Source organism: Pelodiscus sinensis, chromosome 24 (assembly GCF_052426305.1).
Source record: "Pelodiscus sinensis isolate ZL-2025 chromosome 24, ASM5242630v1, whole genome shotgun sequence".
Lineage (NCBI taxonomy): Eukaryota > Metazoa > Chordata > Testudines > Trionychidae > Pelodiscus > Pelodiscus sinensis.
In genome coordinates this window covers 16,070,280-16,088,509 of record NC_143075.1, presented here as the reverse complement: position 1 = coordinate 16,088,509, position 18,230 = coordinate 16,070,280, and the positions used below count along the sequence as shown (strand labels likewise).

Here is an 18,230-nt window from a genome sequence, read left to right as displayed (position 1 = left end):
AGATTGAGATGTTAGGTTGTGAGTGGTGGAAAACTCAGATGAAATGTTAATACCCTGTGCTACTGATTTGGACTGCGAAAGGATTGCGTCCCATTGATCACAAATCTTTTGAATATCTTTAAGAAGTTGTTCAATGTTATCCCTCAACATCTAATGTAGCATTGTGTGCTTCGATTACAAGATTAGTTTTGTGGATTATTTTGAGCAGTTTTATTCACATGGATGACATTAAAATACATTCAAATTTGGATGTATACTTCTGAATTGACTTGAACACCACACGAGTCTGTGCTGTGAGAGTAAGAGATTCAAGCTCCCTAAAAGCCTTTCTCACAGAGTCCAAATGCTGTGCAGCCGGTTTAACTCCATGAGTTCGTGCTGACCACCTTGCTGTCAACATGCCATGAAGGGAAACAGGCAGATGCTGCTTCAGAATTTCCCACTTTCAAGGACTGCTACTGAAGAGGTTATACAGTTGCTAGATTGTTCCAAAGTATGTGATTGCTTCCTTGCACAATTCAGTGCAATCAGTGCCGACAAGATTTAGTGTGTGGTTGCCACAATTGGAGAAAATATAGTTTGGATTTTGCTCAAGAAGGATTGCTTGTACTCCATTGTACTTCCCAGCCATATTGGATCCATTGTCATAGGTTGGCCAATGCAGGCTAGAAAATTTAATTTGAAGTCTTCCAGAATTTCTAATACATGAGCGGCGATTTCTTTTCTAGTATTTTTTTAAATCATCTAACAAAATGAATCGTTCTTCCGTTGAAACCTTTGAACTTCCTGCAGTTGTAATATATCGAACAACCAAGGTCATCTGTTCTTTATGAGAAGAGTCTGGAGTTGCATTGATAGTAATTGAGAAGTACATCTCTTTAAGAATTGTTGTTTGCGCAAATGTCCCACACAGTTCAATAAACTCATTTTGTATTCTGGTAGACAGATAATGGACTTGCATGTGTTTTCTGGTCTCTTGTGAATCACAAACATGCTTAACATGGCCTGATAAAAGTGGATCATACTTGCTAAGAAGCTCGAGTATATCAAGACAATTTCTGTTTGTAGGGTCACTGATATGTTGACTGGAACCAAATAAAGCCAATCCCGGTTCAGAAAGGAAAAAAAATGACATTCAGTATATGCTCAAGGAGTTTTTTCTAGTTATCAGTTGTTGTGTTTATTTCCTTCAGGAGTAAATTTTCAATTGAACTGTCAGCTAGTGCTGCTCAACTAGCTGATTTCCCTATAAAATAGTTATTTTTATGCAATCGTGAAGTTTCATGTGTAGGTATTTGGTCTGTCATCTTCCTCCAAGTGATGCTCTAACCGAATGGATCAGACAGTATTGATGCATTTGAAGTATTACTGTTAAAAATGAAACAGGGTACCCAGTTCAGAGCCTGCTTTTCCATGCTCCAGCAGAACCAGTCTTTTGTGTAGATCTCTCCATTTCGAAGAGTTTTTATCAGCAAATGAGTGGGAAAAGCATGATTTTTCAGCATCTTTCAGTATATAACTTGGAATCTGAAAAAAACTAACTTTGAGAAATGTCTGCATTTGAGCAACATTGTTTTTATTAAGAAGTCCTATATCAGATTCTGATACCACTGTTGTTACACTGTGTCCTATGTTAGTCATAAGTTCTTGCTCTTGCTACACAGCATCTCCGAAGTCCTCATTTTCTGCCTGCACTGTCTCTAAATCAAGTGTAGATTCTTCATCTATTACTACTGTTGACATTTCTGGGTCTTGATTAATGACCTCCTCATTTTGAGGCGGTAGCATTGAAATATCATTTGTGGGTACAAAGTTTTCATCATCTGAACTGGAAATGTATCTGTCAGTATGGTCACCATCTAATGGCTGAGGCATCTTTTCTACGAGAAATGATGGTATTAGCTTTAAACTCTTAACTGCTTCACTCCGTTGCTTTCGCAGTCTCTTACTTGCACCACTTCCAAATCTTCACTTCATTTTTATAAAGGGGTTCTTTTAAAACACAGTAACACACAATAAATTAATTAATTAAAGGCTATCAGTTATACAAATATGTAATTGTATATACTTCGCAATTTATATTATATAATAATGGTTTGGAGGTGTTATTTACGGCGGCCCTTATAGTCTTATTTCAAAGTCTTGAAATTTCATTTGCTAACATGTTCCCATTATTAAATTCCTCTAATAATTGGTGCCTTATTATGAATATGAACACGAGGGGATTGCCAGATTAGATATAAAGATTAATAAACAATTAGAATTAAAAGTTTATCATCACAAAAAAGTCTTTAAAGGCGAATCTAAAACTGGATGAAGAGGTAGCTTACAGCTGAGCCTGATATGGTTATTGAATACAAAGACACACTAAAAAAAACAGGAATACAAAAATCTCCTATGTAGAGATAAACATCTCTACCCCTTCAGAATGAGCAAACTCACTTTACAGTAACAGAATTAATTACAACTTTCAAAACCTCTAAATGATGCAAAGACTGTAAACAGCATTTCATAACGCAGAATCACTAATCATAGAAGCAACTCAGATGTGACTGAAAAATTGGTGAAGGCCTGAGGTCACACTATGATTTAAATCAATTTTTTGCAGCTATACAGAACAACTTTTGTTGTCTCTGTTGTAACTTCCAGGTGTCTAATACATGGAAATTACTTGGTTGAAAAGTGTTAAAATGTGAGGCACCTTTATCTCCTGAGGCCCAGACCAAATGACCCTCCTGGCCCCTCCTCTGATAGGGCCTGGTCATGACGGAAATATGAGGCGCACCAGAAAAACCTGGCTTCCAGTTCTAGGTGGGAGCAGGGGGAATTCAGTTCTCCAGCATAAACAACTGTTCCTGTAATAGCCATGGTTTAGCGTTTCTCGTGTTAATCATTGACAGTTCTGGAAGTGTGATAAAGGCAGGTGGGTGAGAGGCAGAGGCATAGCTAGGTCTAAGGCAGGGATGACGAACCTCATGGAAGTCTGATGTATTATGAGGTGGTGGCCAAGGCAAATTCCTCATGAAAGTGGAATTGAAGACACTGAACTCCATTTTCCACCTTAAAAAATAAATAGGGCACGGGTGAGTCTGTTAAGGTCCACTTCAGAGCTAATTGGAATTGAACACTCGCCACCACATAGGGAAGTGAAAGGAGAGAACCAAGCGGACTGGCAGAAACCAGCCTATCAAGCACCAAGAGTACGTCTTCAGCCTGCACGTGTTCCCCATATCTTTGACACTAGCTCTGCACTTCCAGCAAGTGGTTAGAGCTGCCAGTCCTCCCGAACTGGCCTCAGGGATTGTACTTAGAAGCAGACCTGTTCTTAAACAGGTGGGGCAGCACTGTTGATGCCTCAAGCAGGGGAGAAGGAGCTGGTCATCTTAGAAAGAAGAAAAGGGGAGAAATTCAATTAAAACACAGACTTTTCTTTTCTTTTAATCCTAGTTTATTTTAGCCTGGTACCAACTGCATTTTAACACTCAAAGGACGCTGGGTCAAACTTTCGAACAGGCAGCTCCCATTGGCCAGTTTCTGGCCAGAAACCGGCCAGTGGGATTGTGCTGAGGGTGGAGGCAGCTCCTGAAGCCTTCCCTACTCCCCTCCAGTTTTGAAACAGAAACAGGGCCCAAAGCAGTGTTTCTGTGTGGGGCTGCGGGGCAAGCAAGGAAGCCTGCCTGGAGTTCCCCACTGCCTCCATGGGCCCGATCTGGCCCGTGGGCAGTATTTTGCCCAGGACTGCTCTAGGCCCATGACCTACATAGTAGTTATCACATTCTCTTTTGGTATGTACTAGCTTACATCATATATTCCTCTTCTATTGTTGCCATAACTGCAGCATTCAGTCTCCACTTGTTGTATGGTCCATGTTTAGTAACTAAACTGCTTACAAGAGTGAAGAGTTCAGCAACAGAAAGGCCTGAACCTAAAGCAGTGCACACATGTTGGAAGGGAACTTACAGCGCATATATCTCAGACTGAGCGGAGAGGGCCATATTTTGCCCAGGCTTTACTTAGAGGCTGCTGCCAGAAGAGTGGGCTTTCTGGTGCCTATTGAGTAAAAATGGGTGGGAAGGGAAAAAGAGCAGGCAAGTTTTAAACAAATCTACAGAATAAGATGAATAACTTTTAGTGGCATCCAGAGGCATCAGTGTTCATCTGAGAGAGCGTGAGCTTGTGTTGAGCTGGTTGTGTGTGTGTGTGTGTGTGTGTGTGTGGGGCAACTTTATTTTACATATATATACATACATATATATACATACATACATACATATAAAATGGAGCAGACTTTTTTTTAACTTACAGAATTTGGTAAATTCACACACTGAAATTCAGGAACTCTGCACAATCGGGCAATGCACATAGAGACATAAGAGTTAACTTCTTTTAAAATATTATATACTTTATCTAAAGCACCTGAAAAGAAACATTAGTAGTAAAGTTATTGTATGCATTGTAATAGACCAGTAGAAGAGCTGTACCTAGCAGACATTTACAGGGAGAAGACTTTATTTTGTATCCTCTTTGTTTATTCATTCCAGCATTTGGTATGTCTTGCTTTTTATACTACAGCCATATATTTAACTGACAACTTCAAGGCCTTCCTGACAGTTAAGATCTAAATAGCTTTCATTGTTAATGAACTTTACTTCCTTAATTTACGATCTGTTTGTTTCTAGTCCCTGACATTTGGTATCACAAAGATAATGTATTATACACGTAATGTATTTACGTGTATAATACATTATCTTTGTGATACCAAGTAAGTCTTGCAATTTGATTTGGCTATGGTATTCCTTGAATTGTGGCATCATCCATAAAATCTGTAATTTTCATGTTTGAAAACCCTTCCCCAAATATTTGATTGTCTGGTTACAGCAGAGATCCTACAATTTTCTTGTGAACTTCACCTTTAAGAGCATGGATTGAAAAGTTTAACAGATATGATCTCTGCATGGTTACATGGAAATTGATTTGAAAAAAAAAATCCATTTTGAGTAGATATAAAGAAAACAGAGTAGATTTAAAGAGAACTTGGTTAAAGATGGTCAGGGCTAGGAATTCTTTTGTAACTACACATCTTCTGTAAGTTGGGATTTTTGTGTTTGCTACCTTCTTTCACCAGTGGCTTTGCTAAAATTGGCTTTTATCAGTAGAGCAATCCTTGATCAGCACACATCTCCTGGCCTGGGGCTTTATTTTTCAATTAAAAGATTTTACCAGATTTTAATATATGTTTCTATTTTTTAGCATACATCACAAGTAAGACGTAGCCTCTTTGAGAACCACGTAGCCTCTAGGCTGGGGTGCGCAATAATTTTTGACGGGGACCACTCCAAGATTTTGGAAAGTTGTTGAAGGCCTCACTCTTCTATGATATTAATAGAGGAGATGCGGGGTCTGGGATGGAGGTTGGGTGCAGAGGGGAGCTTGGGGTGCAGGAAGGAGACTGGAGTCTTGGAGGGAGTTTGGGCGAAGGAGGCGGTTGTGACCTAGGGCAGGGGATTGTAATGCAGGGGTTTGGGATGTGACCTAGGGTAGAAGGGGATTGTGATCTGGGGCAGGAGATTGAGATGCCAGATCTGGGAGGGTATGGCTGCAAGACGGGGACAGAGGGTTTGGATATGTTGAGTGGGGGAGGGGGGGAGAGGGTTGGGGCTGGGATGCCAAAGGCAGGCTGTGGCCAGGAGAATTACCAGCCAGCAGCCAAACCAGCCTGCAGAGCTAAGGCTTGCAGAGCTTAAAACATTTCCCAGCTAGCCAGACTGCCTGCTTGCCTGGCCATGTGCTTCAGTGAATAACTGAGCTGAGGAGAGTGCGCGTGGTTCTTGGCTTCCTGTTTTTCAAACAAGAAGCTCCCATTGGCTGGTTTCTGGTCAGAAATTGGCCAGTGGGACTGTGCTGGGGGCAGGGGCAGCTCCTAAAGGTCCCCTTCTCCCCTCCAGTTTTGAAACAGAAACAGGGCAAGCAGTGAAGCCTGCCTGGGGCTCCCCACTACCTCTGCCGGCTGGATCTGGTGGTTTGGTGAGCCGGAGGCAGCCTGCCGGCCGTATTTTGCCCAGGTATGCTCTAGGACCATGACCTGCCTAGTAGATACCTCATACTCTTTTATATGTACTAGCTTACATCATATATCCCTCTGCTACTGTTGCTATAACTGCAGCATTCAGACTCCACTTGCAATACGGTCCATGTTTAGTAACTAAACTAAACAAGAGTGAAGAGTGAAGAGTTCAGCAACAGAAAGGTCTGAACCTCAAGCGGTGCACACGTGTTGGAAGGGAACCTACAGCGCATATATCTCTGACTGAGGGGAGAGGCCAGTCCTGGGAAAATTTCTACTTAGTATAAATGCTGCTTTCAGATTTTGTTTACTTGCTCTCATTACTGATACGTTCGCTGGATAGAACTTGGGATTGAGCACTTACAGAATCCCCATCTGCTTCAGTATTCATTGTTATCTTTGTTCCATAAAGAAATACAAAATAATCAAACTCTGGTTTTCAATTGGACACTAGGGACTTTTCTACAACTTAATTAGCCAATGCATTTGGCAGAAATAACTGTCTGTCACGGGTTCAGTGATTCCTGTTTATCTGGCAGATATTATCTCCATCGATTTGGGATCAACCTTCCAACTCAGAATGGTTAGAGAATCAGGGCTAGATGTTAATTGCTACAAAGTTTTAACATGTAGAATCACCAAGAAAATCTGGGGTCAGATTCTCTGTGGTATTATGTTAGCTCTCAGCAATCCATTGTATTTTTCCACCTAGCCACTTTGGGTCTGTCCCTTCAAGTAACTGCATCATCTACCACTTTCCTGGGGAAGCTGATCTGCAGTTTTAAGGACACAAGAACTAGCCTTTCTCTTAATCCAACCAAGGAAACACAAATAATAAATCTAGCTGAATTGTATGTCAGTGATAAAACGTGAGGGGCAAATGATACAAATAAGCATTCTGCAGTGCTAAATACCCAAATACCATATATCCAAGAGGTACCATCCCATATAAATAACCATGAAAAAATAGAGGAGTGGGAGCAATAGAAAATGTATCCACATTTGTGCAGCTCTGATCTCTTCTTGTCAGCCGAGTAAAGCTGGAACGTTCCAAACAAAATCTGTTGCAAAGTTTATATAGTCCTCACTGTAGACTGCTAGGAACCAAATTCCAAGATATCTCTGAATAGATTCCACTGCTGGCTGCAATTCTTAGCTTTCAGATTTTAGGTCATGTCACCTGGACCTAGCTCACTTTTTTTTTTATCAATAAGTATCCAGTCATCTTTCATAATTTGTGTAGCTTTTACCAAGACTATTTAAGCCGCTCTCTTGACTTTTACAGTGCTTAAATACTTAATGCAGTAGATTTCCTGCATACAGTAGCATTTTAATCAAAAGTTCATATTCCTTAGAATCATAAAATACCAGAACTGGAAGGGACTTTGAGAGAGCATCAAGTCCCGTCCCTTGCCCTTGATATGAGATTTCCATGGTAGGCCTTGATAGTGTGGGATTCAGTATCTCGCAGGGCTCTGTCACATAACACCATGGAGCAGGATGCAGAACAAAACACTATGAATGATCATAAGTGGCAGGAAGTTGCCCATGTAGAGTTCCTAGTTAGAAAAATCCCTGATCTCAAAAAGTTTCAGACAGGTTAGCTGTAAAGTCATTTTTAGAGTCCTGTAAATCAGTGGATATCCACTTTATATCTTCAGATACCAGTATCCGCGGATGCAGATATACACAGCTCCTTTTTGCGGATAAAGATATGGATGCAGTTACAAATTTTGTATCTTAGCAGGGCTCTACTCCTTTTTCGAGGGTGGTAGAATATGGAATTAAATATAGAATTGCCTGTTTGCAGCTTTCCACCAGACCTTAGTCCAGTGGTTTTCAAACTGGGGGTCACGACCCACTATGGGTCATGGAATGTCCGGCACTGGGTCTCATTGCTGCAGGGTGATCAAGTGACCAGTGCGGGGGCTAAGGCAGCTCCCTGCCTGTCCTGGCACTGCAGACTTCACTGCGCCCTGGAAATGGCTGGCAACAGGGCCGGCTCCTAGGTTGGGGATGGGAGGGAGAGTTCACAGGGCTCTGTGCACTGCCCCTGCCTCGAGCACTAGCTCTGCACTCCCATTGGCTGGGAACCTGCTGCTGGATACTTCTGGGGCACAGCATGATCTGTGGTTCCAGGAGAGGCTGGAAGCTGCCTTCGTGCCCTGGCTGCACCACTGACCGAGAGCTGCCCAAGGTATGCCTCTCCTGCCCCAGCCCTGATCCCCGCCCCCAAAGCCAGAGCCCACTCTTTCACCCAAAACTCTCTCCCTCAACCCCCACTCTAGTCAAATAATGTTGGGTCACGGGCATCAACAATTTTCAGCTGAGTCATGAGAAAAAAAGCTTGAAAACCACTGCCTTAGTCCATATTAAATGCTACTAGTAACCATACCTACAGCGGCTCTGACCGCAGAGTGGTATGTAGGGCTGACTCAGTGAGAAGCCATACAGCTAGTTTTTACATGACACAAAACCTTTCTTGATGCCATGTGCCGTTCAGATTTCTGTGTTGACCTTTAAGCCACTTTACTGCTTGGTACAACAATTGACTACATCACTGGATCTCTAAGCACTGTTGCAGTACAGGTTGAACCTCTCTAGTCCAGAACTCTCTGGAAACATCTGTCGTCCAGAATGATTTTAGTTAGCTGGATGTCCACTTTTCATGGATGTGGCCAAGTTTCCCGCGGTCCCATAAAGTTTGTTTACAGCCACCCGTCCTGGTTCTCAATGTTCTGTGCTGTTCTTTAGCTCTAATTTACCCCTAAATGTCCTCTAACAGCCCAAGAAGCAATAGAAGTAATGCTGCTAGACAATATTGACCTTCCATGGTCCAGAAAATTCTCTGGTTCAGAACAGGTTAGATCCCGAGGGTGCCGGACTAGAGAGATTCATCCTGTAACAAACAGCATCAAGAAAGGTGACTACATGTGCCAGATGAAGAACTATCTATCAGTAGATACCCATCAAACAGTTCCTCTCCATAACAATTTGCGAAAATCAGACACTAGAAATTGAATATCCTAGACACATGTGGAATAGATCATAGCTGGTATTTCAGAGAAATCTCATGTTCCAACATGACTGGTTTGGGGAGGTGGAGAGAAATTTTGAAGGGGTTGCTCAGCTTTCTAATGTTATGATGCTTCAGCTAACCTGTATGGTCAGGTTCTTCCAGATCAGGGTTTAATTTGTGCCAGGGCTTGTCAGGGCTGAGCTCTGGCACCCCTATGCTTGGCAGTTCATAACCCTGGCATTTCTGGGTTTCATCAGTTATAAACATAAAAAAGTTGCTTGAGGCTTGGCACCTCTTTCATTACAAATTAAGCACTGGTCCAGAGCCTTCGTAAACAATAAAATTATCATGACACAGGAGAAAATTTTGGTAGTGGAATTAGCATTGCATAATAAAACTCCCTTACACCTGGACTAAGATCAAAATTAAAACTAACTACAGTATTTCAGCTTAGAAGGTATATAAAGAAAGCATGAAAAACATACCAAATACAGCAATAACACCAATAAAACTTTGCTAACCTACCCAGTGTTTTTCCACCCAAATCTTTCCTAAATATCAACAAAGACTTCATAATAAAATTCTGATGTGCTGTTTCATAATTCTGACTCCATTTTTTTTTACAGGATGCACTATCGACAAACAATTCTGTAATGCAATATCCTTTGTTTACATACTAATAGGCAAAATTCAGTAATTCATAATGGATCTCCTAGTATGTTTTACTTTGCTTTTGCTATACATATCTAAAAGACTTAAGGTCCTATCATAAAACCTTCCAGAGGATATAAATAGTTACAGGCAAACTGATGTAAGTACACTGAGAGGTCTCTAAATACCATGGAATACCTTGTTAGCTTAAGGCTAGGCATAAACCACTTTGGTTTGGCATCTGTCCAGATATTTATAATGTGCCAGTTGCTATATTATCTTGGGAAGCCAACCAAGATTAGTTCCATCAATGGTGAAAACAAAAAAATCAGTTTACAAGGTGCTGGGGGCCAGGGGCAGGAGATTCTAATGTCAGCTACAATGCCTGAGTAGGGATGTTCAATTTTGATTAATTGGCTAATCAGGTACTCAATGTGCTTCAAAGGTGAAAGTGTTGCGGGGAACATGGGGCCAGAGGGGGACTCAAGCAGTCCCCCACTGGCCCCGTGCTCTCTGTGGTGTTTGAAAGTGGCAGTACCACAGGGAGCCCGGGGGCAGCTCTGGACTCTGAGTCCCCAGCTGACCCTGGACTCTGAGTCCCCAGCTGACCCTGGGCTCCACGTGGTGTTGCCGCTTTGAAACACTGCATGCAGCCCAGGCTGAATGCGGCGTTTCAAAGCGGCAACACTGCATGGAGCCTAAGGTCTGGCCCCGGGCTCCACGTGACGCTGCCGCTTTGAAGCACCCTCTTCTTTCTTCCCCTCCCCCCCCCCCCCAGCTGTCTCTTTCTGATAGAGCAGTGGTCCCCAACCTTTTGGGGCTGCTGGGCACCCGGGGGCGGGGCTGCACATGCGCCACGCATCCGGGGCGCAAGAATGACTTGGGCTGGCCCTGGTCACTCAGCAGGCGCATATAAATGCCCCGGCGGGCACCGCATTGGGGAGCACTGTGATAGAGGCAGCATGGGGCGAGGGGAGCGACTAGTCAATTAGTGTGTCAATTATCCAATAAGCATTTGCTTATTGGATCATCAACTAGTTGTTCACATCCTATGCCTGAGTGCCTACTGGTTCAAGAATGTGACCTTATGACTTGGATAGTTTGGAGACCGGGGCCCAGTCTTGTCATCACTAGTTTCTGTTGCATTAATATCACTTACCAGGAAAATGTCTTCCATGTCAGTGAAGCCTCTCTGTATTTGAGAGAGAGAGAAGAGAACACAGCAGCTAGGAGAAGAGGAACTTGTGGTCCAGCTTGTTCCTTTGCACAAACACTAAGACAGAATTCTTGCTTGCTTTTCTTGTGTGTGAGAAGGGACTTCCCGCTCAGCCTCAGACGGCGGCCAGCCAGATTTCAACCAGTTCTTCTTTAAAAGTATCATTCTTAAGGCTTGTGACTTTACACTGGTCCAAAACCAAAAATGGATTCTGTTAATTGGAATTAGTTTTTGAGACGTGAAACCCCATAGGGCATGTGGCATAAAGAATCTTAAATATCTATTACTACATTGTATTTTCTTAAAGTACCTTTCATTCGGAGACCCCAAAGCATTGTACAGATTATGCATGTGATCATGGAGCTATTGTAATAGCAATAATAACTGGCACCAGTACCTATCAGTCTTCATTTTGAAAGTATTTAACTCTTAATCCTTTGACACCTTTCTGAGATTGGTTAGTGATGTATTTGCTTTTGAAAAGTTTATCCTGTCATTGAAACTCAACAGGAATGTAGGCATCTAGGTGCCCATATCCATCTCTTAGGTGGTTTTGCAAATGTTACCCAAAACCTCTGATTTGGGTTCCAACAGAAAAGGGAGTGTCTGTTAAAGGCAGGATTGTATCCTAGGAATCCTGAATCTCTGGATGGTGTTTAAATCACATAGCAAGGGAAAATAGAAATTCTCCACTTGAAACTACAGGGTGATTTGCATTTAGGCAGACTGTAACCACTCAAGTTGGAATTTCACCAGAATGATGCTTGACCACTTCCTGTTTTTGTGGAACTTGGAGGGTGGAGGGAGAGGTCTTTGGCAAAAGGCCAGGATCTGCCTTTCCCGCCTCACACCAGAAAAGCAGCATGGAAAAAAAAAATTAAATAAATTAATGGAGATTGCCTGTCTCCTAGAACTGGAAGGGACCTTGAAGGTCACTGAGTCTAGTCCCCTGCCTTCACAGCAGGACCAAGTACCATCCCTGGCAAATTTTTGCCTCAGATCCCTAAATGGCCTCCTCAAGGATTGAGCTCACAATGCTGGGTTTAGCAGGCCAGTGCTCAAACCACTGAGCTATCCCTCCCTCCTTGGGGCTACTCCCTTCCCATGCATAACCAGAATGACCAGTAGTGATCCTTCCTTTGGCCATTATATTAGCCTTTTCTTGACTCCGCGGTGTCATAAAAAGGTGCTTTAATTTCCAGTATTAAGGTTGGTAGAACAAAATGGTGCCAAGTGTCCTTCTTGTTCATTGTAATTGTGTAGCTCCTCATTGAAGCTGCATGGACTAATTGCTTTTCTTTTTCCAGATTTCCCTCTAAACTCAAGCATTTGGGTGGATTCCTAAAAGCGCGGAGCTTGGATTCTCTCACTGTTTTTTGGACGTGGCATGCTGTACACTATCTGTGCTTGTGATCCAGTGATCTAGCACTGGGTATCATGGCCCACTCCAAGTCAAATGGATCGTACTATGCCCTGACTGCTATTGGGTTAGGAATGCTTGTCCTTGGGATCATCATGGCAGTCTGGAACCTGGTCCCAGGATTTGGCCATACTGACAAGCCTTCCTCGTCTGCTGGAAATAGTAGCTTTCCAGAGCATGATGGCGGAGGAATATTGAAGAGTAAGACCTTTTCAGTGGCTTATGTATTGGTTGGGGCAGGAGTGCTGCTGCTGTTGCTGTCCATTTGTTTGAATGTCCGGGACAGAACGAAGAAAAGACAAAATGAGGATATTGCTAGAATTCAGCAAGGAACGTCGGCTGAACCTCATCATCAAGAGAACAGGTGAGTCTTTCAGTAAAAGGGTGCTGGGTCTGGTGTACAGGTACAATTAAAAGGTATTCTTACATCACATGTAGAAAGTAATGTATTAGGATCAGTAATGTAATTTTAGTACCACCTCCTAAAATATAGTTATCCAGGCATATAAACTCTGGCATGTCAAATGTTAAAAATATAATTAGGCAGGCCAAAAATAATTTGAAGAGCAACCAGCAAAAGAGACACAAACAGAAAAAAATTCAGACGCTTGCCAAAGAATCACTGGATGATTGAGGTGCTAAAGGTGCATGCAAGCAAGACAAAGCAGTTGTAGAGAAGCTAAGTGAATCCTTTGCCTCTGTCTTCATTGCAGAGGATGTGAGGGAGATGCCCACATCTAAGCCATGCTGTTTAGGTGACAAATCCTGAAGAACTGTCCCAGACTGAGGTGTCCTTAGAGGAGGTTTTGGAAAATATTGATAAATTAAACAGTATCAAGTCACCAGAGCTATATAGTAGTCACCCAAGAGCTCTGAAGGAACTCAGGTATGAAATTGCAGAACTGCTAACTGTGGTAGGTAACCTGTCACTTAAATTGGGCTCTATTCCAGATGACCAAAGGATAGCTAATGTAATGCTAATTTTTAAAAGAGATGTTGGTGGCAATTGTGGCACTTCCAGGCCAGGAAGTCTAATTTCAACACCAGACAAATCTGGTTGAAACTAAAATAAAGAACAGATTTATCAGACCTAGATAAACACAATGTGTTGGGAAAAAGTTAACATGGCTTCTGTAAAGGACAGTCGTACCTCACCAAACTATTAGAATTTTCGAGGGTGTCCACATCATGGAGACAAGGATGATGCAGCGATATAATGTACAGGCTGAACCTCTAGTTGGACATCCTCAAGATCTGACGGGTGCCGAACCAGAGAATTTGCCGAACCACGGGAGCTCAATATTGTAATGAGTGGGTCTCTCTCCATTTTTATTTTGCTGAGGTGAATAAATGGAACAATGCTTGCTGGGCTGAGTAATAATGCATGACTGTTCTGATACACCCTATGTAAGCCTATGCCTAGCCAAGGCTTATCAGCTCTCTTCACAACAAAGTGTTAATGGTGTTACACAATTTTATTTTATTGACACAAGGACATAAGTAGATAAAGCATAAAAACATGCTTATGCTTCACTAAGCATAAGCTTACCAACACTTCCACTGCTTACTGGTCTCTTAGAAGGCATTTAGGGGTAAATTAGAGCTAAATAACAGCACAGAACACTGAGAGCCAGGACTGGTGGCTGTAAACAAACTTTACGGAATGGGGGGAACTTGGCCATACCGAAGCTAGGTGGACATCAGGCTAACTAAAATCATGCTGGACCAGAGTGCCGGACTAGAGAGGTTCAACCTGTATTAATTTCATTTGGTAGCCCCTACTACGTGTGTAATGGGAACTAGTAAATAACTTTTCCTTATTTACTTTCTCTACCCCAGTCATGATTTTACAGACCTCTATCACATCCTCCCTTAGTTGTCTCTTTTCCAAGCTGAAAAGTCTGTCTTATTAGTCTCTCCTTTTATGGCAGCCATTCCAACCCCTTCATAATTTTTGTTGCCCTTTTCTGAACTTTTTCCAATGCCAAGATACCATGTTTGAAAAGAGGCGACCACATCTGCACACAGTATTCAAGATGCGGGCATTCCATAGGTTTATATGGAGGCAATCAGATGATTTTCTGTCTTATGCTCTATCTCTATGGGCAGCAGATTTACAACTAACGTAAGGAAGTACAGTCAATCTATAGAACTTGTTGCCAGGAGACACTGTAAAGGCCAAAACTATAGGTGGGTTCAAAAAAGTATTAGATAAATTCATGGAGAAGAAATCCATCAATTGCTGTTAATCAAGATGGCTAGAGACACAGCCTCATGCTTTAGGTGTCCCTAAACTTTTGACTACTAGAAGATGGGACTGGGTGACAGGGGAGGGATCACTTGATGAATTGCCCTGTTCTGTTCCCTCCCTCTGACACATCTGGCATTGGCCACTGCCGGAAGACAGGACATTGGGCTAGATAGGCCATTGGTGTAACCCCTCATGTTCTTAAGTGTCAAGCTTAAAACATGTGATCCAAGCTGTAGAAAACCTAGTATATAAGGAAAGGTTAAAAAAGACTGGGCATGTTTATTCTTGAGGAAAGCAGACTGATGTAGTATTTGGTAACAGCCCTTAACGTATTTGAAGACTGTAAGCAAGAGGATGGTGATCATTTGTTCTCCATGTTTGCCGACGGGAGGAAAAGAAGTAATGAGATTGATGTGCAGCAAGGGAGATTTAGGTTAGATATTAGGAAAAATCTTTCTAACTGTAAGGATAGTTGAACACTGGAATACGCTTCCAAGGGAGGTTGGGGAACCACTGGAGGTTTTTCGGAACAGATTAGACCTAAGTTCCCTATAAGCCGAATGGCTGCCCAACTACTTACTACGCCCCGTGCAGGGGCTCAGGCCTGCAGTGGGGAGAGATGTCTCTCTCCAAGCCCTGAAACTGCCGTGACAGGGGAGAGAAGCACATCTGCCTACCGGCCCCAACCCAGAGCTGCCGTGACCAGCGGAGAGGTATCTCTGTCCACCAGCCCCAGGCAGGGTTCCCTGTAAGCTGAGCACTTAGGGAGCTGCCCAGGAGAGATTCAAATGCCACCCAGTTGATTAGCAGTGTCCACAGCCTCCCACAGCTGGCAGCATGTGTTTCTATTGGTGGTGCATATCCACACATAGTTTAGAGCATGTAACAACATTTATTCTGCACCTGGATAGAAAAAAATTAAAGGGAACATTGGTCCCAGCACAGAGCTGCCCCAGCCGGGGGAGAGGCATCTCTGCCTGTCAGCCTCAGCACAGAGCTGCCCCAGAGTAGAGAGGTCCCTGTCACTTGGCCCTGAGCTCCTGTGATGAGAGTGGGAGTTGTCTCTCCCCAGGGCAGCCTACACCCCAAACCATTCATTCTCAGCCCCACCTCAGAATCCCTTCAACCAGAGCCTTCACTCTGTCTCCCCAACCCCTTGGCTCCATCCAGGGGTGTCCCTAGACTAGCGCCCTAGGCGAACCATGCAATCGGGGCCCCCACCTCCAAACCCTTCAATGATATTGCGCTTAAATTTGGCGCTCCATTTAACTTGGCGCCCTAGGCAACCGCCTAGTTCACCTATATGGACAGGCCACCCCTGTCTCCACCCCCCACCACACACGGTCCATGTGCAGAATGACTCGTTATGTGCACCAATATGGAGATGATACATCACCTCCATATTGGTACAAATGACAAAAGCCATTCCTCGCATGGCACACTGGATTAGAGAGGCGTGGTCTAAACCCACGTGTCCCTCACGCTGGCCACTAGCCACGTGTGGCTATTTGATCTGTTGAGTTTTGCTAGTTGGCTTGAACAATGTGGCAATTTGACAGGTTGAGGGTAGCTAGTTTGCTATAGTGATAGCCACTGTAGTGGCTACTACTTCTGAACTGGTTGGACACCACAAGTTTAGATATATTTGGTCTGGCCTCAGCAGTAGTGGCTGGACTAGATGATCTCTTGAGATCCCTTCCAGCCCTATATTTGTATGGTTCTATGAGAAAGTTGATAGTCTTGGATGTCAGGAAGGTGTACCTATCATAGTATAGTCGGCTAAGTGAGGCTACGTCTAGACTATAGGGTTTTTCCGGGATACCCGGATATCCCAGAAAAACTGTGCTGCTTCTAGGGAACGTGTCTGCTCTTCCATTTTTTTTGCGGAAGAGCAGATGCACTCTTTCGAAAGCCCTGTCTTTCTCCTCCCATGAGGAAGAAGGGCTTTTCCAAAAGAGGGGTTTCTTCCAAAATTTGGCCCAATGTAGACGAGCTACATTTCAGAAAAGCCTCTTCTGAAAAAACTGTCAGAAAAAGGTATGCAAATTGTGGAGCGCAATTTGTGTATCTTTTTCCGATAAAGCCCCACAGTCTAGACATAGCCTGAATGGTCAATGTTCATCTTCCTCGGAAGTATAAGCTGCTGGCCACAGCTGGAAACAGCTTCCTTTACTGGATGGACCGGTGTTTAGAACCAAGAGGGCACATCCTAGCTAGAAAGCTTAGGAGACCGTTTGCTTCTCTAGTGTAAAAATGCGATGGTAAGGTGCGCATCTTAAAACCCACACACCTAGCCTGAGTCTTTAGCTCCCCCTACCCATACACCCTAGCTTCCTGTCCTGAGCCCCCTATACTTCATTCCCCACTTAAATTTCTTACAGGTACTGTCCTATTATGACCAACCCCCACTCTGAACTCCCCAAAGCAGATTGCAATCGGACAGTACCTGTAAGGAATTTAAATTACTTTCACCTCTGGTACAGGTAATGTGGATCTCTCTGCTGTGGCTTATTAAGTTCAGTAATACTGTAAAGTTACGAAATAGCCTTTCAGCAGCATTTATGGAAGTATGTACAAGAGCTGCAGAGAAATGGAACAAACTTAAACATCCGGGCTACGTCTACACTGGCCCCTTCTCCGGAAGGGGCATGTAAATTTCACCTATCGTAGTAGGGAAATCCGCGGGGGATTTAAATATCCCCCGCGGCATTTAAATAAAAATGTCCGCCGCTTTTTTCCGGCTTTTAAAAAAGCCGGAAAAGAGCGTCTACACTGGCCCCGATCCTCCGGAAAAAGCGCCCTTTTCCGGAGGCTCTTATTCCTACTTCAAAGAGTATTCAAAGTAGGAATAAGAGCCTCCGGAAAAGGGCGCTTTTTCCGGAGGATCGGGGCCAGTGTAGACGCTCTTTTCCGGCTTTTTTAAAAGCCGGAAAAAAGCGGCAGACATTTTTATTTAAATGCCGCGGGGGATATTTAAATCCCCCGCGGATTTCCGTACTACGATAGGTGAAATTTACATGCCCCTTCCGGAGAAGGGGCCAGTGTAGACGTAGCCCCACTGAAGTTGTGCAGTTCCTATTCTGAGTCAGGGAAACAGAAATACCCAGCCAAAGAATGTCTTTGTTAGCAGAATGTTTTAAATAAACAGTTTACTAACATCGGGTCAACATCACAGGGAATTAGATGACATAATCTGGCAGTGTGCAGACCCGGATGGTGTTTGGTGCAGACTGTATCTGTTCCCAAAACATTGCTCCATTCCCTCTGAAGCAGGACCACCGAAAGCTGGGAGTGGATAACAGGGCATCAATGGATCAATATAAATTGCCATGTTTTGTTCACTCCCTCTGAAGAAGGGATATATGTAATTAGAGCATAAGATGGCAACTCCAGCTTCATTTAATTGGAAAATTCCACGATGAGACACATAGAAAATCTTCAGTTATAGAATGACTGTATCTTCAGAGATAGCTCTTGTGCTGTAACAGTTTATGTGAAGGAAAACTTGCTAATAAAATGCAGATTGTGTATGTAATACCCACATTATAGATTGGCACATAACAGTATCTAAGAGAATTCTTCTCCCCTATCCCTCCCCCCCAAGAAAAG

The 18,230-nt window shown here is 43.3% G+C and overlaps 1 protein-coding gene across 1 annotated transcript in view; it reads left to right on the top strand.

Moving 5' to 3' along the window:
- TMEM51 (transmembrane protein 51) overlaps window positions 1–18,230 on the top strand; it is a 57,239-nt gene that overhangs the window by 28,152 nt on the left and 10,857 nt on the right. The window contains exon 2 of the mRNA XM_089773213.1: window positions 12,258–12,734. Coding sequence (XP_089629339.1) covers window positions 12,388–12,734 — 347 coding nt within the window. The 5' untranslated portion in view covers window positions 12,258–12,387. The remainder of the gene's footprint in view (window positions 1–12,257; window positions 12,735–18,230) is intronic.